The sequence below is a fragment of the Schistosoma mansoni genome, chromosome 1 (assembly GCF_000237925.1).
Source record: "Schistosoma mansoni strain Puerto Rico chromosome 1, complete genome".
NCBI lineage: Eukaryota > Metazoa > Platyhelminthes > Trematoda > Strigeidida > Schistosomatidae > Schistosoma > Schistosoma mansoni.
This window is the reverse complement of record NC_031495.1, coordinates 64,282,695-64,304,399: the sequence shown is the minus strand read 5'-3', so window position 1 is coordinate 64,304,399 and position 21,705 is coordinate 64,282,695. Positions and strand designations below refer to the sequence as shown.

The 21,705-nt window shown below is 36.8% G+C and overlaps 1 protein-coding gene across 1 annotated transcript; it reads right to left on the bottom strand.

Moving 5' to 3' along the window:
• Positions 1-3,090: 3,090 nt before the first annotated feature.
• On the bottom strand, positions 3,091-21,080 carry Smp_122630 (MEG-1 family). Its single transcript, XM_018795193.1, has 15 exons — positions 20,953-21,080; positions 20,273-20,289; positions 17,887-17,925; positions 17,743-17,793; positions 15,042-15,059; positions 14,573-14,590; positions 13,705-13,725; positions 12,618-12,638; positions 11,736-11,756; positions 9,741-9,755; positions 7,452-7,472; positions 6,737-6,757; positions 5,463-5,513; positions 4,673-4,720; positions 3,091-3,142 (listed from the first exon to the last, which is right to left on the bottom strand). Exons 1-15 carry the CDS (start codon positions 21,053-21,055, stop codon positions 3,140-3,142), a joined length of 468 nt encoding a protein of 155 aa, XP_018649530.1. The 5' UTR covers positions 21,056-21,080; the 3' UTR covers positions 3,091-3,139.
• Between the last annotated feature and the right edge of the window lie 625 nt (positions 21,081-21,705).

Genomic DNA, 21,705 nt, shown 5'->3' with positions numbered 1-21,705 from the left:
TAATACAGCCTTCCTTCGAGATACTGACAAGCTCCATGAATTCAAGATAACTCTCAACAACAGGTTCCAAGCTCTACAGGATCTACTGAAAGAACAAGAAACTACTTTGGAGGACAACTGGAAAGGGATAAAAGAAGCACTAACTTCAACGTGTCAGGAGGTTCATGGTCCTAAGAAGCATCATCACAAGGAATGGATCTCTATGGGAACCCTGGACAAAATTCAAGAAAGGAAGAACAAGAAACTAGCAATTAACAACAGCCGAACACGAGCAGAGAAAGTCAAAGCACAAGCAGACTACGCAGAAGCAAACAGGGAAGTGAAGAAAAGCATTAAAGCCGACAAGCAGAAATACATGGGAGAACTAGCAACGACGGCGGAAAAAGCTGCAAGAGAAAAGAATATGAAACAACTATATGATACAACGAAGAAATTGGCAGGGAGATATAGCAAACCAGAGAGACCAGTCAAGGACAAAGAAGGAAAGACAATCACTGAGATTCAAGAACAGAGGAAAAGATGGGCAGAATACTTCGAGGAACTGCTGAATAGACCAGCCCCATTGAATCCACCGAACATCGAAACAGCCCACACTGACCTTCCAATAGATGTCACTCCACCAACGATCGAAGAAGTCAAGATGGCCATCAGACAAATCAAAAGTGGGAAGGCGGCAGGACCTGACAATATACCAGCAGAAGCACTGAAGTCAGACATTGAAATAACTGCAAACATGCTTCACCTTCTATTCAAGAAGATTTGGGAAGAGGAACAAGTGCCAATGGACTGGAAAGAAGGATATCTCATCAAGATACCAAAGAAAGGAGATCTGAGCCAATGTGAGAACTACAGAGGCATCAGTTTGTTATCAGTACCAGGAAAAGTTTTCAACAGAGTGCTGCTGAATCGGATGAAAGACGCAGTAGACGCCGAACTTAGGGATCATCAGGCTGGATTCCGTAAGGATCGGTCGTGCACAGACCAGATTGCGACACTACGGATCATCGTTGAACAATCAGTTGAGTGGAACTCATCACTATACGTCAACTTCATTGACTATGAGAAGGCGTTTGACAGCGTGGACAGGAGAACATTATGGAAACTTCTTCGACACTATGGAGTTCCCGAAAAGATTGTCAACATTATCCAAAACTCATACAATGGACTACAGTGCAAAGTGGTGCATGGAGGACAGCTGACAGATGCATTTCCAGTGAGGACCGGAGTCAGACAAGGTTGTCTACTCTTTCCCTTCCTCTTCCTTCTAGTGATTGACTGGATTATGAAGAATTCGACATCTGAAGGGAAATACGGAATACAATGGACGTCTCAGAATCAATTAGATGATTTGGACTTCGCAGATGACCTAGCCCTCCTCTCTCATACACACGAACAAATGCAGATGAAGACCGCAAATGTAGCAGCAGCCTCTGCATCGATAGGCCTCCACATTCACAAAGGAAGAAGCAAGATTCTCAAATGCAACACGGAGAACACCAACTCAATCATACGTGATGGCGAAACTCTGGAAGAGGTGGAAACATTCAAGTACCTGGGGAGCATCGTTGATAAACAAGGAGGATCGGATGCAGATGTAAAGGCGAGGATTGGCAAAGCAAGGGCAGCATTTCTACAATTGAAGAACATATGGAACTCAAAACAACTCTCAACCAATTTCAAGGTCAGAATCTTTAATACAAACATCAAGACAGTCCTACTATACGGAACTGAAACGTGGAGAACTACTACGGCCATCATCAGGAAGGTACAAGTATTTATAAACAGTTGTCTACGCAAAATACTCAACATCCATTGGCCGGATACTATCAGCAACAGCGTTTTATGGGAGAGGACAATCCAGGTTCAAGCTGAAGAGGAAATTAGGAAAAGACGTTGGAAGTGGATCGGACATACATTGAGGCAATCACCAATATGCATCACGACTCAATCCCTAACTTGGAATGGTGAAGGGAAGCGGAAAAGAGGAAGGCGAAAGAACACACTACGCCGGGAAATAGAAGCCGATATGAAAAGGATGAATAGCAACTGGAAAGAACTGGAAAGGTAGGCTCAGGACAGAGTTGGATGTAGAATGCTGGTGAGCGGCCTATGCTCTTTGGCGAGGGGTAACAGGCGTAAGTAAGTAAGTAAGTAATGTACTTGATATATGCTTATGTTAAGTAATTAATGTATTATTAAAATATATATTCTGTTTATAAGCATTTGTGAAAATTCATGAGAAGACGACCAGTGTAGCATTAACCTCAGCAGCAGTAGGTCTCAATATACACGAAAGGAAAAGCAAGACTCTCCGATACAATACAACATGAATCAATCGAATTACAATTGACGGAAAAGCTTTGGAGGTTGTGAAAAGCTTTACATATTTTGAGAGAATCATTTATGAACACGGTGGATCTGATGCAGATGTGAAGACTTGAACTGACAAAGCAAGAGCACCATATTTACAACTGGAGAACATCTGGAACTCGAAACAACTGTCAACAAACACCAAAATGAGAATTTTCAATACAAATGTGAAGACAGTTCTACTGAATGGGGTGAAAACCTGGAGAACTACGAAGGCCGCCAGTCAGAACACACAGGTGTTTATTAACAGTTGTCTATGCAAGATACTTCGGATCCGTTGTCTGGAAACTATCAGCAACATTCTACTGTGAGAGAGAACAAACCAGATTCGATCTAGTGGAGGAAGAAATGAGGAAGAAGCGCTGGACGTGGATAGAATACACATTGAAGAAAACAGCTAACAGAGTCACAAGGCAAGCCCTCACACAGAATCCTGAAGATTAAAGGAGAACAGGAAGACCAAAGAACACATAGCACAGAGAAATGGAGATAGACATGAGAAGGATGAACAAAAGTTGGATAGAACTAGAAAAGAAGGCCCAGGACAGAATGGATTAGAGAATGCTGGTTGTAGGCCTATGCTCGATTAGGGTTAACAGGCGTATGTAAGTAAGTAAGTAAGCATTTGTGAATTACGAATTTGTTGTCGGTGAAACTTTTTACAATTGTGGTTTATCGTTAAGTACATACATCACAGTATAGATTAAACATGGTGACAAGATAGTTTCAATCGATTTATTATAATCAACATGATTGTACAGAACAATGTTCACTGTAAATAAGAAACATGATTGGAGTAAACATTGGAAGAGAGAATGAAGTGACAATATCTTAATGAATAATGTAAACTGATAAACGCATCAATTGAATAATGTTTGGTTTTAATAGTTGAGATCATGAGTCAGTTGAAGCTAGATCACCATGATAAATCTGGAAGCACTGGACGGACGTTTCGTCTTATTGTGGAACCCCTGAGCAGTGCCACAACAATCAATTTCCTTACAACATTGTAATACCATGCTACATATCTGAAGAGCACGAAGATTTGTAGCTTAGGTGTGTGATTTTGATGTAGGTTTGTTCTCTAAGCTGGATTCTTTGGTCGTGGAGCTTTCATCGTCCTTCTGGGCGACATCATCAGCACAAACTTCGGGTAGCTCAGAGAACAAACCCCCATCAAATATATGATTCCATAACAGTTATCGCAGCCTCTACTATAAACAATATTCATCCACAGATCGATCGTAAATACACAGTGTTCAACATTTTATAAAAGATTTATTCCTAATGTAGTGAACGAGAACACACGTGAGGACATCCGAGTGTACTGGAACAAGAAGTCACAGTACATCTTAGTAAAATCGGAGAACCATATAGTAAACGTTTCATTTACAAAATGTTCAATCGTCTCAGATTTCATCGTTCCTTCGTTCCCACATCAATCCTTCTCTGTTTGTCGTTCGCTTTTCTTCTATCATCTTAACCTTTTGCCGCCAGACATTTTACGTTCAATTGATGATACATACTTCTTATATCTGTTCACATCAGTAGCACACGGCACACTAATAGCTATTGAGAATTGAATTAAATGAAACGTAATATTTGAGAATCATACATTACAAACAGCTCATCTATCAAAATTTGTTTACTTCCAGTTCTTAGATGACTGTTCATCAAGTGTATAGATTCTGTTAAACTAAAGTTCATCGAGTTTCATAAAAACATTGATTTTTGTCTGATCTCATTGATAGTTTAGAAATCCGACAAACATTTCAAAGGTAGTTATGACCAATTAAGCTGTTATCAAATACTCATTATTCTGAACACTATCATAACACTATAGATTAGCTGTCAATTAGATGAATATAGCTTGATAACAGACATATTCATGACAGTCACGAAATGATTAACCCACAATCAATAGCAGCAGCTCTATTCGACATTGATGTTAACCTCGCTGTTTTTAGTGGATTTAAATAGATAAAAACAAACATCTACTGAATTTCTTGAACCACCTCTGAAAGTGTGCAACTTTATACCTCTCATTACCCAGTGTACAAATCATACATTCAACCACTTCTGTATACCATTGAATATAGTTCCACCCTATAGTCATTATAGACTTCATTATTCAGTACATGGTATATTAACTTGCTTTATTAGACTACTAATCTTAAAAAGACTTCATATAAGTATCACAAGGCAATCATCATCATCATCATCAGCTGTGTACTTGCGTCTTTATGTTTGCAATCAGTTATCAGGAATTGTTATCAACAGAACGGTTAAAAAAGAACTTACATCGAAGCAAAAAGGACATTCTTTTTCGGGTTTTTGAGATACCAAACTCTTAAATGGGAGTAATAATTAAGTAGGATTCCAACAAACGTTTTTTTATCTGATTAACGTTAAAACAACATATGCTTTAGTTAGTTATATATAAAATTCCACATGAAGTATCATATCATTTCGATGATGATAGAGCACTGAATCGTTCTGTACAAATAAGAATAACTAAGCAATTTTCAACTAAAATCGAAATTCTATGAACATGTCCGAGACGAAGCCGTGGTAAAATGTTGGGAATGGCATCAGTTCTTGAAGTCAATAACTTCTAGTCTGAGTGATATAGGTAGATGCAGACTAGTTGGTTGGGGTCCACGTGACTATCGTAACCAATGGTCGCAGACTCTGTGTGACATGACTCAGAATCGATCACAATGGCGTCGGTGTATACACTCTTTATCTTCCTTTAAACCGTTAGATTAAAATGGCTTCATATCTGTCTTTCATCCTGTACTATATCCATATATATAGCCTTCGGTTTATTTATTACCACCACTAAATTAACTACTTCTATGAATTTGGTATTGATCTTGCTGTACAAACGAGGTATGATAACTTGGACCGATGCATAGTTGTTCCTGGTCTTACGTTGTAGCTGACTGACTTGCTGTTAGGAAGAAAACAAACTTCGTTACTATTAGTTAGTATCTTAGATCTCTTTATATAGTGCTTTATTCTTTATCATGACAATTAACTATTTAGAGAAATCACTATAACGGAAGTATTAAAAATCACTTAAATCTTACTGAAGATCCTTCATAACGTTGGCAGTGATTTGTGGGTTGTATTACGTAAAGCTGTGAATAGATAAATAAATCTATTAAATTCAAATATCTAGGACGAAGTATTACTATGGTGTGTGTGCTATTGTTATGAACAGATATAAGTAGTATGTTTCATCAATTGAATGTGAAGTGCCTGGAGGCAAAAGGTTAAGATGATCAAAGAAAAGCGAATGAGAATAGAGAATGATTGACATTGAAATGAAGGAATAGTGAAATCGGGTTAGTATATAAACCTAGTATGTTTGAAAAAGAAGATTCTTACCACAGAGCCTTAGATTGGTATTCTGAACTTAACTGCCTGGGTTAAGCTAGACAGAAAGCAGAACCGATAAGTACTCTAGACTACTTGCACAGGTTTTATGCATCATTGGTTCGATCGACAAATCACTGTTCTGTAATTGGCGATATTATCACGTTATACATTAATAGGGCACACAGGCTACAAGATATAATAGTATTCTCGTTCACTACATTACTGGAAATCATAGGATGGAAAATAGGATTCACTCAACCTATCTGATATGAGTGACTAAAAATCTATATTCTTTGAATATTCATTTTAAGCATTAACATATACCAATTGGTTAACCGATACACATCGATACAGACCCGTTAATATACCACAAGAGATAGAAAGCGTTAATTTTCCCTTGAGCAGTAACTAATATTCTTAAACTATACTGAAGCATAACCTTCTTCCTACTAACTTTTTTACATAAAGCATTCTGTTCTTGAGGAGATCACTCCCATCAAATATTCGTTATGAATGAATAATTCTATAATCTAATTATATGTCAAAATTATATTTGACAGTTGAAATCATGAGTCAGTGAAAGCTTGATCACCATGGAAAACCTGAAAGTACTGGACGGCTGTTTCATACTATTGTGGGACTCCTCAGCAGTGCACATCCACGACCTCGCCTCGCAAGATTCGAACCCAGGACCGACCAGTCTCGCGCCAGAGCACTTAACCGAAACGGCTGTCCAGTGCTTCCAGGTTTTCCATGGCGGTCTCGCTTCAATTGACTCATGATTTCAACAATGAAAACTACTGAAATCTCGTCAAAACCCCTTGTAATTATATTTGAAATAATCTCAACGATTGAAATTTAAATAATGATTTCAACGCTTCATCCATCAAACTTGTCTGAACCTCATCAGGGTAGTCCAGACAGGTTTATTAAACGAAATGTTTGTCAATATACAATCACAAATATCGATAATTAAACTTACTGCAATGTGGTCTTCTTCATACTGAAAAGAACCACAATTTATACTCAGTCGTGAATATTATTTTTCTGAAATTGATATCAAATGTAGATATTCCTCAAGTGATCACCCTTCCTCTAAACTATGGATATAAGTACCTTAAAAAGTACTAGATGTATTGTTTCGAGAGTTTCGATTTCTATCGGAAATTATGAAAGAACGACATGCTGCCATTACGTAGTTCGTGACTGTCATTTCCACAAACGTTATAAGGATAACTCAGACAATGATGACGTTGTTCGCAACACTTCAGCTTCATATCGAAACCTACACTTCTATGGTAAAAAAGGAAAAAATCTTTCAAATCCAATCATACCAGTTTATGCTACTTAGATTTAAACTACAATCAAATTACAATGATGCACAGTTCACAGTCAATTAATAAATGATTACAGGCAACAAAATGTTTGTTCATTATCATATGAGCACACACCTTGAAAAACAAGTTAACCAATCACATCCAAAGAAGTCTTATCACTGAGGTTCAGGAATCTTAATAACCATGCAATAATTGCCAGCTATAGATCAAAATCACTTTCCTTATTTATCTTATATAAAACAATCTGTGCTAGCAAAAATCAATCATATAGAATACACGTTAGAAACAAATAACCATCGGGATTTCTCTGATAATAGAAATTGAAAATATCCAATCCATAGAATTTATCATTAATCTTACTGAAAGGAGATCCCTCTCATCCTGAAAAGAAGACAAGAGTAAAAAAAAGTTGAATTTATGAAATATCCGAAAAACAATATGTGAAGGAATTCATTGAATTCTCTTGTTACTATCGTACGCTAATAATTTAATTTTTATTCGTTATGTTATCAGTTGGTAAACCATGTGCTCACTCATGACTAGCTTTGTGAAGGAATTCTTGGAGTTCTAGTGAGAAACTGTAACCAGTGGAACTAATCCATATCAGGTAGAGACAGGAGTCTACCTCAATACAATGGAAGATGGTCGCGCAATTTCGTGGATTGGTTGGGGTTAGACCTTAACACCGTTGGATGCCGGCTCAATGGTCTAGATTTTATGCGTTCGTGTGCGAGGCCAAAGGTCCTGGGTTCGAGTAGTGTGTGCGGGATCGTGGATGCACATTGATTAAGAGCCACAGAACAGAACCAAATGGCTGTCCAATGCTTCCATCTTTTCAATGATGGTCTAACATCAATCGATTCATGATCTCAATCAAACACATAATAATTCCCACAACTCCATGCTGATAAATCAATGAAACTCAAGGAAATCGAAACAAATATGACTTCCTAAAGCATAATTCCGAGAATATTTGTTTGGTGGGACTCAGCAACGTATGAACAGCAGTAATGTTACAAAGTGAACACGTTTTCTAATAATGTCGCTGCAATATTCCGCCTATTGACAACTCTAAGTGTCAACTATAGTTTAGTTTATTTGGTTACACATTCATGATGACTGAGAAATGCTGCATTTTGAGATACAATGTTGATATGAAGTATACAACAGTGTTCACGACATTCTTTGATAGCCTTTTGTTTTATACTGTGTAGTCATCATCACCGTATCCAAAAACATAACTTGCTACTTTAGATAATAGGGCGATGAATATTACAAATGTTCTTTGTCATATAGCTTTCGTCCGGAATAGCCACTACTTGACTTTCTAAGATCCGACAATTCTGATTTAACTAAAATCTCGTGTAGCTTCATCTTATCTACTTCAATATTTCCTGACACAATGTAATACGAATTTGTAAGGACGGCTCGTCGGTAGACTCTAGGAAGCCTTAAGAAGCCCAGGAAGAGCCACAGACATTCCATCCAATCACGGCTAGGGGAATGTTCTAGAATGTCGACGTGTAGCTTCCCCATTGGATGGATTAGCATGACCCCTATGTGCCTATTGGTTGACCGAAATGATGATTTACATTCAGCCAAAAAACTATAAATACACGAGATTTCTGTACTATATTTTGACACTGATTTGGGGAATAAACTTCCTACTTACCAGTCTTTGTCTTCTCTCTTTTGCGACGTTGCGGGTTCTATCGTTCAAGTAGTCGAGTAGTTCGCGGCATATTAAGAATCAAAGCTCTAGATATAACAGAATTGATTATTCGAATCTTTCAATTCACAACCGGGGACCAAATTCGTGTTATTTAAATCGGTTAGTCGAATGACTGGATCATCATATAACTCAGCTTTTCATGTTCCGTTTATTAGGTTTGAGAGAGTGAAAGAGTAATAGATCGATCTATTAAGGTGTATTTCCCTGAAAATATTTCACTCAAATACGTATGTTCCTATTCGATAATGACCGGAGAATTTGGAGAAAAACTAAAGAACTCTTTGACTTCAGACACGGTCTTAGGATTGTATAAATAAAAATCACCGTAATTGATGTAGAGCAGAAAACACACATTCATCGTTAAACACGATACAATCAGGATATTGATGTCGAAGACTAAAGTTTATTCGTGTACAAACTTTATTTAAGAGGGCTAAGACATTGAAGCGCGAAAACAATGAAGAAAATTATCTAAAGATTATCTTTAAAGAGAACAGTTACCCAATCAACTTCATCAAAAAATACCAACCAAACTCATCAGCAGAAACAAAATCCAGTACAGAAACCAACGAATGGATCATCCTACCCTTTATCAGAAATTACAACGAGATTAATGAAGCCTTTTGGAATAGATGTAGCACACAAAATCACTTTGATCCATCCTATTCAAATCAAAGAACGAGATGACAAAAGAAGAAAAACCAAACATCATCTACAAAATGAATTGTTTCAACTGCAAACAACATTACATTGGACAAAGAGGATGCCCTCTTCATCTTCGCCTACATGAACATCAATTAGCAGTCAAACGGTATGACATATCCTCACTTATATTAATGAATTTGAACAACTGTGGACATACATTCGACTGGAAAACTGTGGAGAACTTAGGTAGAAGGAATCGTACAGTAACTCACATTTGATTTAGTACACTAAAATATAACATGAGTACAAATGTTATAAACTAGATTTCAATGTATGATATAAGATATGAAATACATTTGATTGCATTAGTATAATAAGATGAAATGCTAAAAACTTGGGTACTGAACATTATAGTAAAATAGGATGGTCAGTAGTATCGACTATAACTGATGAAATATAAAATTTCAGCGGTCTTTCTGAAATGCACTTTACCAGTAACAAATGAATTTGTACATGAAGTCAAAAGATCTTGCGCATATGTGAGTTAAGTATAGTGAATTTGAACGTTGAGAGTAAATATGTACTAATCATTTAGTTGTGAATACGAACACAACACAACTGAAGTCTGATTATTAATTACTTACTTACTTACACCTGTTACTCCCAATCGAGCATAGGCTGCTAACCAACGGGCTTCAAGAATTGAAGTTCCTTGTAGACTTCTGCCTCAACAAATGAATCAGTCTAGTCTGGCCTGGGAGGGAAGAACAGTTTGATCGATGTCACTGGAGTAGTAGAACAGCTGAGCCGTCCATCAAAAAAAACTTTGTTAATTTTCGACAGCGTTGACAGATGCTATTGCTTGGCTTCAGATCATCCTCACACATTGTTTCACTCACACCAAACCTCTTGCTGCCAGTGAATTGGATGAGTTGGGAAAGCTTCCAGTAGTTATTGAATGCCGGTGCTTCATACAACTTATTAACGTTTGTGGACTAATTCAAATCAAGAACGAGAAGGCCATATGAGAATGCCTACGAAACTGCTCCCAACGGAATATGATGTTGAAGATTTATGTTAGAGAACTACTTTATCTTGAAGCAACTGAACCTGTTTATGTGGACTGTGAATTGTCAATTCATCTAACCTGCTTTCTGGTTGGAAAAAACTGTAAGATCATTCTTGAACACATTTTACCAGTTACTCACATTTCTCTGTATGGTTAGACTTAAAGATCTCACGATTATTCAGAGTTTGACAATGCTTTTGACCGTAACATCTTTACGAATCTAGTCAAATCAGATATCAGGAATGAAGGAGTTTGAATCTATACATGGAAAGCAGTAGATATTTTGAGAAACGATTGGTTAGAGCTGGATGATTGTCGTGAGTAATGGGTAGTACAGAGTACCCACTCGTGATCTGTTAAGAATGTGTGACTGAGAGCCTTTAGCTATGGTGTGTCCAGGACAACTGTTATAACTTGTGACCCTGTGCCCTATTAATATATAACGTAAGGATCCCCCAATTAGAGAACTGTGACTCATCGACCGGACTAATGATACATAAACCCGTACGAGCAGTCTACAGTCTTCATCGATCCTTATTCCTGCCTAGGTCTCAATATACACACAGGGTAAAGCGAAATTCTCCGATACAATACAGCATGCACCAATCGAGTCACACTTGATGGAGAAGCTTTGGAAGATGTAAAAACCTTTGCACACCTGGGAAGCATCATCGATGAGCACAGTGGATCTGATGCAGATTTGAAGATGCGAATCGGTAGAGCGAAAACAGCATAATTACAACTCAAGAACATCTGGAACTCTAAACAACTGTCTGTCAACCAACACCAAGATCAGAATTTTCAATACAAATGTCAAGACTGTTCTACTGTATGGGGCGGAGACGTGGAGAACTACGAAAGCCATCATCCATAAGATACAAGTGTTTATGAACAGTTGTCTACACAAAATACTTATAACCCGTTGGCTAGACACTATCAGCAACAAGTTACTGTGGGAGAGAACAAACCAGATTGCAGCGGAGGAAGAAGTTAGGAAGAGGCGCTGGAAGTGGATAGGGCACTCTTTGAGGAAATCACCCAATTGAGTCACAAGACAAGCACTCACATGGAATCATTAAGGACAAAGGAGAAGAGAAAGACCAAAGAACACATAATGCCGAGAAATGGAGACAAATATGAGAAGAATGAACAAACGTTCAACAATATAACATCAACAAAGATTCTGAAAAGTACTTACGTAAGTTATTAGACCATGACTCTAAAAATTTAATATTATCAAATTTTTGGCATAAAATGTAAGTAAATTTATCAATTATGAAGCAAAAGCTCTCTTAGTAATCAAAATCTGATCATCTCCTTCATTATTTTCATTATGAATACTAAGATTATATGGATAATAATGTCAAACAAATATATCTTATATTATCAACCAAATGGGAAAAACAAATGAGGTTAAGCGCTTGCGCAAGAGACTGACAAGTTCTGGGTTCGAGTAGTGTTTGCGGGATCGTGCATGTGCACTGCTCAGGAGTCCCATAATAGGACGAAATGGCCGTCTAGTGCTTCCAGGTATTCCATGGTGATCTAGCATCAATTGACTCATGATTTCAACTATAAAATTACTAAAATCTCTACAAAACTCCCTTCTTATAAAAATAAATGAATATTCAAAAATGACACAATGTTTGATTGAGACTTCTTTATTGATCATACTTTACGGTCTTGCGAGGATGAGAAATATATCCTGCAGTTGGGTCACTGATTATCGAACAATTCATCGATCCCTGTCAAAGTCAAGGACAACCAACGTGCATTATTTCATCATACGCCATGCATTGCCCCATGAGGCATTGGTTTTACTTCCGTTTGTATCTACTTTAACTAATATATTTCTGTGATGATGTTCTTTGTGTTATACAGTTTTCAGAGTATGCATAGTACCTTGATACGTCGATGGGGCAATCCATGTAATTTGCTTACCACGAGATGTGACTTCAATGGTTTGTCACACCATTCCCATCTAACTCTAATATTCCCACAATCAATCGACAGAGATCATCAACGTTGATGATCTACAATTTCTAATTGATCACATAGAAACAACAATGTAATCACTTACAAAATTAGTGGGATATGTACACTAAGTTATAGGTTACATAAAGATATTTGAGTTAATCATACAATGAAAAAGAGCTTTTATGAAGTTATGAAAGATTCATAATAGAAACCATTTGAGTCTGTAATCATAATGAAACATGAGTATTACCCTATTTCCTTCTATTTTATGAACATAAGAATGAAGGTAACGAAATCGCTTAGTATATGTTAAACAAGTGTGTAGTGCTGAAACTTTCCATGTATTACTCAATAGAAAAGAAGTTATTACTGTCCATCCGACTTGAACTATCTCTCCAAGTTATCATTTCTGGTTCTGTGTACAAATCACAATGTTATCATGCACACATGTTCAAGTCTATCTTTTGACAAATGTCATATTTCTCACACCGATTAACGTACACTCAAATATACAAGTATGTCTCCTCACCTTCACGGGAGTGATGTGACAGGGATTTGTTCAGAACTGGGTTTTTTTCGGTTGAACTTAGTATTTTTTGTATCTTTCCTTTATACCACTTAAACTTAATTTGTTTATTTCTTCTCTGAAGAAGCGGCTTATTTTTTCCTCCCATTGAGATATTACAAATGTATCATATTTTATCAGTGTTGTAGACGTTAGATCCCTAGAACTCATTTGAAAACCGTCCTAATTGCGTAATTTTATTCTGAAAATTTGAATTCTATGTTTTCGCGCCAAGACATGCTTAGTTGACCTACAGCCTAAATTTCCCACCCCGAAATCCATGACTGTCATTGGTTGACGGATTTTTTTCATACGCTATTTTGTGACTCTCACAAAGGCGTTTCTATCATTGTATAAATAAACCTAATTTGTGTGTTCGGTGTTTTGTGCTTGGTATTTTCTGGGATCATGTAGAAAATCTTCTCTACGCCTCATCAACACTTCTTGATCTAGTTAGTTGGGCTGGGGACAATCGATTAGAGTAACCTATCGTGTCACTGTGTCATTGACCTTCGTTCCGTTTACGGAGTCAGGTGAACTCGTAATAGCGAAATGAATATTGAAGCATGAATATGACTCAATTCATTTGCATAGCAACTATGATAAACTAGTTACATCAACTTACCAAGTAATCTTTGTCTATGTTCTAGAGATAACTTTATGGTTAGCACATTTTTCATTGAATGAAATCCTATTGTTTATAATAACATGAAATTGCCAATTTTATTGACACTTTCTACATAAGAATAACATTGGTAACTTGAGCAGTAAGTTAAGGCTATCTATCTTATTTAGTATACAATAGAATAACATATTTACTTTACTTTACTTATGCCTGTTACTCCTCATGGAGGAACGTAGGCCGCCCACCAACATTCTCCATCCAACTCTGTCCCAAACAATCCTTTCCAGTTCTTTCCAGTTAACATTCATCCTTTCCATATGTACTTCTATCTCCTCTTCCCTTCAGGATCCCAAGTTAGGGCTTGCCTCGTGATGCAGTTTGGTGATTTCCTTAATGTATGTCCTATCCACTTCCAACGTCTTTTCCTAATTTCCTCTTCAGTTGGAAGCTGATTTATCCTCTCCCATAAAACGCTGTTGCTGATGATATCCGGCCAGTGAATATTGAGTAGTTTGCGAAGACAACTGTCCATAGATTTCCTTTTCAGGTATTTCTAGAGAACCCTTCCACGATGTGGGCAACCGGGAAGTGATAACTGCCCTCATACCTCTAACAGCATTCTTTCCTTATAAAGCTTGTGACTTCAGGCAATATTGAGGTAGTCTATGCAGTATGAACCTATGCCAACAAGAGACTGATCGATTGCAGTCCCAAAAGCAATGAGAACATACAAGCAAACAACATCAAGTTAAACATATGAATATGTATATATATATATATATATATATATATATATATATATATATATATATATCACATTCTCTATGCAATTTTCCTTAGAGGAATAACTAACTATGCAATAACTTACAATTTCACGAAAAATACACTAAATTGTAATATCCATACAAATAATTCCATTAGCCATATATTCCAAAAGTATTTTTATTGCCTAGGAAACAACCTAAGACAAAATTTGTTAGATTCTTTACCTATGACAGAACTCTAAAACTGTGATATCCTCATGAGGATAAGGTTAATGTAAATCATGTAAATCAAACACTTTTTGTTTCGTATTAATCTTAGAAAAACTTTGGTTGCTATGGATGAATTTTCTACAAACTAACATGAACTATTGAAATGCAAAGAAAAAAGAAGTGAAGTATTGGCAGCTTGAACCATTTAGGCATGTTGGTGAATACAATTTCAGAGGGGAATGCTGTTATTCATTTAGTATTCATCTGTGAGCTCATTAATTGTAAAACGCTGTTAATAATCTCCTATAGTGTTAATGACTGTATTGGACTGTATTCGGTTATGAAAATGTCATCATCACTTACTTTTATAAAATCAGTTAACTATAAAATACATGTGTGCCATTACATCCTTCTTATTTGGATATATATATATATATATATATATATATATATATATATATATATATATATATAGTACAGGAAGAAAGAAAGATATGAGGCAATTTTAATTTTAGTCACGCGGACCCCAACCAAGTACTCTGCATCTGTCGACATGTCTCAGACTAGAAGTTATTGACATCAAGCACTGATGCCATGTTTTGGTTTGACCACTCCTAACTCTTTTCCGACCACCTCCAATACTAGTCACCATAGCTCGTACTGGTAATCGATGTTCAGACAAACTTAACTCGTGGCCAACCCATCTCAGTGGATGAAGATTCACAACCTCATCAACTGATTTACCATTATTCCCTAACCTCACTATTACTTACCCTGTGATCCAAGCAGATGCGAGCAATATTTCTAAGACATCTGTGGTCAAATACTAGCAACTTGCGAGTATCTTCTACTCTTAATGGTCATGTTTCACAGCCGTAAAGTAGAACAGAGCGAACTGCTGAGCAGTATACTCGTCCCTTAATTGATAGACGGATATCTCGTCTTCACCATAGGTGACATAATTTGGCAAAAGTCATACGAACTTTTTGAATCCATGATGAGATTTCGTAAGACAGCAACCTATTTGGTCTGATCAGACTTTCAAGATTAGTGAAGTTGTCGATGTGTTCGACTACTTCACTCAACATCCTTAGTTCATGTGTTGACTCAGGCCAGTCTTGGAGTAACAATTTACATTTAAAGGGGAGAAACGCTTTCCAAACATCCTAGTATTACTACTCAGTTCTAGCAGAAGACTCTGCATTTTGTCAGCGTCTTCACCAAACAGGAGTATGTCATCTGCGTATTCTAAGTCGATAAGTGGACCTTCTGGTAGGAGGTCAATTCCTGAAAATTTAGTCGACAAGACTGTTATTTCCAGCAATATGTCTATAATGAAGTTAAACAAAAATGGGGATAGTGGACAGCCATGTGAAACCAGATGACAGTTCTCCATAAACTCTGACTTGACTGGTAGTGTTCACGTAATGAGCTTTCAAAAGGTTTATGTACTTCTCAGGTACACCTTTTAATGACAGACACTGCCACAGAACCTCTCGGTCTACAGAGTCAAATGCTGCTTTTAAGTCAAAAAATGCTATCATTGTTGGACGCCGATAAGCATGTCAGTGTTCTAAAACCTGACGAATAGTGAATATATGGTCGATGCAGCCACGAACAGGTGTGAAGCCAACCTGATTTTCTTGTGTTTGCAGTTAACGAGTCTTAGTTAGGCGCCCGATAATTATTGAGGCTAGTATTTTAGATGCTATGTTAGTCAAACTAATCCCTCTATGGTTATCACAGGACGATTTTGACCCCTTCTGATATATTAGGACAATAAGTGATCAAGACCAGTCAGATGGGATTATGTCTAACTCCCAGATTTTAGCCAACCTAGTTGCTAACATTGGACTACCATAGTTAAACACCTCTGGAGACAATCCGTCTGGATCATCTGCTCTTACTCGTTTCAGATTAGCTATAGCCTTTTGAATTTCAAATAGAGTTGAGGGACCTACTTCAATTCAGGTTTTCTGGGAATAGTGGGTAACTGTACAGTACCTGAAGGCCAGCTGAAATGCGCCTTACAGTGTTCCGCCCATCGTTTTAAACGTCTGGGCTGAGAGCAGATAAGTGTTTCGTCTTTTTCCGAGATTGTCTCACTTACACTTGACTTCTTAACTCCGGTTTCTTTTATTAGTCTGAATAGTTGCCTGGTGTTGCCTACAGCCGCTGCCTTTTCCATCTCTTTTGCTTTCGCTGCCCACCACTGCTAACGATCGTTGCTTAGACTTTTGTTTAACCTAGATCTTATTCGTTTTCGAAACTATTTTCGTTTCCCTTTTTGAGCAGTAGTGTGGTGTGAGCTACTTATATCCACATTAGTAGTATACAGCTATAGTCAGAAATATAACGTATTTCAGTAGAAGATCGAGAAGGAAAGAACGGAAACGGAGAGCGATTGGCATGAAGATACAGGAACAATGAAATGTGAGATGACTGACTGATATTTGCAAAAAGAGCAGTCAAGTTTTAGACAATTGGTTGATATTTTGCAAATAAAGTATTTACTATGTGATTATCAGGTTTCAATAAGATTGTTAACACGGCTGTACCTCTTCAATACAATTCAAAGAAATACTCATTCAAAAGGGGGTTTTAGGAAGATTTTAGTAATTTTATAGTTGAAATCATGAGTCGATTGGAGCTAGATAACAATGGAAAACCTGCAAGTACTGGAAGACCGTTCCGTCCTATTTTGAGACTCCTCAGCTGTTCCCATCCACGATCCCGCCTCGCGAGACTAGAACCAAGGACCTATCAGTCTCGTGCGTGAACACTTAACCTCTAGACCACTGAGCTGGCTGGCATCCAAAGGTGTTAATGTCTAACTTCAACTAATCCCCGAAATTGAGCAACCATCCATCATTGTCTTCAGTGAGTTGATATCTCACAACAGACCTAGTTGAACTCCACTGGTCACTTCTACCTGGAACTCCAAGAAATACCTCTTGAAGCCAATCACTAGTGAGCATATGATTCATTCAGGACTGATTTATTTCCCAGTTAGATTTATCAATCCATAAAAACATTAATTTACTATTTCTCATCATTCACTTACACATGAACATATTTCTTTCGTTTCATTAAACACAAACCAAGTTCGATTTAACTAAAAAATATTATTTGGATAGAAATAGAAAGTTGACTCAATTGAATTTAGAAAATTATTAAAAAATGTAGTGGTTTAGATAGAAGAACATACTTTTCCCCCTTTGGTAAGAATAAGCCAATCTATATCTTTCTAAAAAAATAGGAGGGGGTATTGGAAATTTGATCAGTTGCTTGTCATAACATCAACTGAATGTATATTAAATAATGCTAGCAATTCATCATTATACTTACTAATATAACAAGCTTTATAACAATCATCAGAGTTATGTAATACTTAGTTGATAGGATTCGATCTGCACTAAGAAAGATTTGATATACATGATATTGATCACTACTCAGTGATCAATCAATTTTAAATACATCCCAGTGGTAACGTTTCTAACAGTAAAGCTAAGTGACACGGGATCGAATCCGTCAGGGAGCATTAGTTCTCACAAGATTACAGGTACACTTAGTTAACAAGTGTCAAGTAGCATGAAACCTAAACCCAGGGTTTCCCGTTGACTACCTCCAACCAATTTCGAGTCACCTAGACTAGTGGCTATATTGTAACTTGGTCGATAGGATTCGATCTGAATTAAGAAGGACCTGATATACATGATATTGATCACCACCAGTAATCAATCAATTGTAAGTTGTATTACACTGTTTAAGTAAACTCATTTTCTTTTTTGATGCTTTATTAACTCTCGAATCGTAAACTAACTTGATCTGTGAAGATCTATGAAGCTGGGTTCCTTATTCAATAGTTTGTTTTTGAGTTTACTTTCATCAAAATGCTTCGATGTACATTTCAAAAATTCATTAAGTCTTGGCTACATTATTGATCACGATATGTTTCCGTAGAAATCTATAATCTCTAGTGAATTTTTATGATGATTCGACATTATTTTTTATATGTTCAACATGTTAACTCCGTCTGTAGCTCCTATAGAGTTACTGCCGGTCCTCAGCCCGGGTTAAGGAAGAGGGTTGGGCATGGGGTTAGCGATCCCATCTCTAAGAAAACTATCTCGCTGAAAAAACGCCAACCAGGACTGGTGGGCGGCCTATGCTCCTCCACGAGAGGTAACAGGCGTAAGTAGGAGAGTAAGTAAGTATGTTGAACATGTTACCAGATTACTTGGTAGATTATTACCTTAACAAAATCATTTTCAATGATAAACATTTCACCAATTGTCATCTACGTCTATTTCCGTTTGTTATTCAAGGTAACAAATCTCCTCATTCACTCTCTACTATTCATTTTGTACTAAGTCACATATCTATGCAAAAGTAATGTGTTGTATTGTTTAGTTGAAAGATTGGAACATTTATTCATTCATTGAACTATGACTTACTCTCCAAGTCCCACTTCCTATAGATATCAATGAAGCATTTGTATCAAAACTGATTATTATAACATGTACAATATTGACAAGATAATGTATTAAGTAGAAGAAAATACTGAAGTTTAATGTTCTCTATGAAACATAACAATGTGAATTTTCAAATTAAAGATACAGTGGAACCAGATAAATGATCAAGTTACCAAAGTACAACTCCTCGTGTAGCTTTTCTAAAGTTATTGTCGGTCCCAAGCCAACACAAAGGAGTAGGGTTAAGTATAGGTTAGCCACCCCATCCTGTGGAAAACTAACTTGCTGAAAAATGCTAACCAGAAAAAATGACTCGAAACATTTAAAGTCTGCCCTGGGAGTTGAGGGAAGAATTATGTCGCTTCAGGATAAAAGTCGAGATTCTTTGGAAGTCACGAGGCCGATGACTGTTCTAACAACCAGAACAACAGTTTTTATAGGTACATGGAACGTCCGGACAATGTGGGAGACCGAGAAGACCAGTCAGATAGCAATGAAAATGAGGAGATACAAATTGGCGGTCCTACTGTACGGAGCTGAAACGTGGAGAACTACTACAACCATCATCAAGAAGGTACAAGTATTTATTATTCGTTGTTTACGCAAAATACTCAACATTCACTGGCCGGATATCATCAGCAACGGCGTTTTATGGGAGAGGACAAACCAACTTCCAGCTGAAGAGGAAATTCGGAAACGACGTTTGAATTGGATCGGACATACATTTAGGAAATCATCAAACTGCATTACAAGGCGATCCCTAACTTGGAATTCGAAAGGGAAGCGGAAAAGAGGAAGGCCAAAGAACACATTACGTTGGGAAATAGAAGCATATATGAAAAGGATGAATGTTAATTGGAAAGAACTGAGAAGGATTGCTCAGGACAGGGTTGGCTGGAGACTGCTGTTGGGCGGCCTATGCACCTCCACGAAGGGTAACAGGCGTAAGTAAGTAAGTACCAAAGTACCTTAAGATTTCAATTTTCTTAGGGACAATTCACACATTAAAAAAGTCTAAAATCTATCAGCAGCTAATCAATAAAACCGGCTTTCATATCGATAATGTTCACAAACACCATGATAGTGAATATAGAAATTCAAGTCACTTGCCTTGTTTTATATATGATTGACTGTTTTAAAAGGTCGAATATATTTGAGCCATTTCAGAAATGATACAAATCAAGGTTGATATTTTTTGGAAAATACATCTTGAAGAAATCGAACACTTGGAAATAATTAGATGTAGTCAATAGGGGCAATTGATCTATGTATACTGGATTGATGAAATCGGGATCAAGCGTATGTGAAAGAAAAAATCGATACTATTCAGGGAACGTATTTTCTGACAGTTTACAGCTAGTCGAAATAATGACTTTTATGTATAAACTGTTTTAATGTATGATCTAAGCTAGACCATCAATGGATGCTCACTACTGAGGAGTCTCATAATAGGACGAAACGACTATCCAGTATTTCCGGGTTTTCAATGATGGTCTAGCTTATACTAACTCATGAATTCAACTATAAAAATTACTATTAAAATTCTACAAATTTCCAATCTAATAAAATTTGATTTTGTCAGATTCCAAGTACATTTCAATGTCATTCAACCAAACATCATACTTATTTTAATAGTTGAGATCATGAATCAATTGAAGGTAGACCACCATAGAGAACTTTGAAGCACTGGATGACCGTTTCGACATATTGTGAGGCTGCTCAGCAGTGGACATCCACAATCCCGCCTCACGAGATTCGAACTTAGAACCTATCCGTTTTTCTATAACATTTATACTTACCATCACTTTTGAAGACTATCAAAAATAGAGACCAGAAAATAAGGATAAAACATGGTAATATAAACACTTGATATGGAGTCAATATCAAATCCCTGTTAGCCATTGATTATGTAATAAATAAGAATTCTCAATAGAGATGATAATAATCTATTCATCAATCACTTTGATCTGTCCTATTTATATATTGATAGGCTTCATCAATTAAATTCAATTGATGAATGAGTCCATACATATTACAGTAGACGATGTGTAACAATACCAAAGATTCCGGTAATTGTAGTCGTTAATCTGAAGGCATTTGTCAATAAGCCACACCTATGTCCAAATATGAGTTGACAGTTGTATTTCATTTGTTGTGTTAGTCAAGATACTATTTGAAGTCATATGCATGATGACGTAATAGGGTTGGTTTTACTACTATCAAATAGGTGATTAATAAGTTAAACATTTCAACGATCATCTTCAAGAAAACACCGTTTCGGTGTTTCCTCCTTATTAAAAGTAATTTGTAGTACCTATGTGGGTTGTAGGTAGTAACGCAGCAAGTATATACATGATTTATGGTTATGAAAAGTACATAATGGGTTACTAAATTATGTATATTCTATTGATAAACATTTCTGAAGTACAAATTTGTTGTTGGTGAAGCTTTTCACAAATCGGGTTTATCGTAATGTACATACATCACAGTATAGATTAGACATGGTGACAAGATAGTTTCAATCGATTTATTGTAGTCAACATGATTGTACA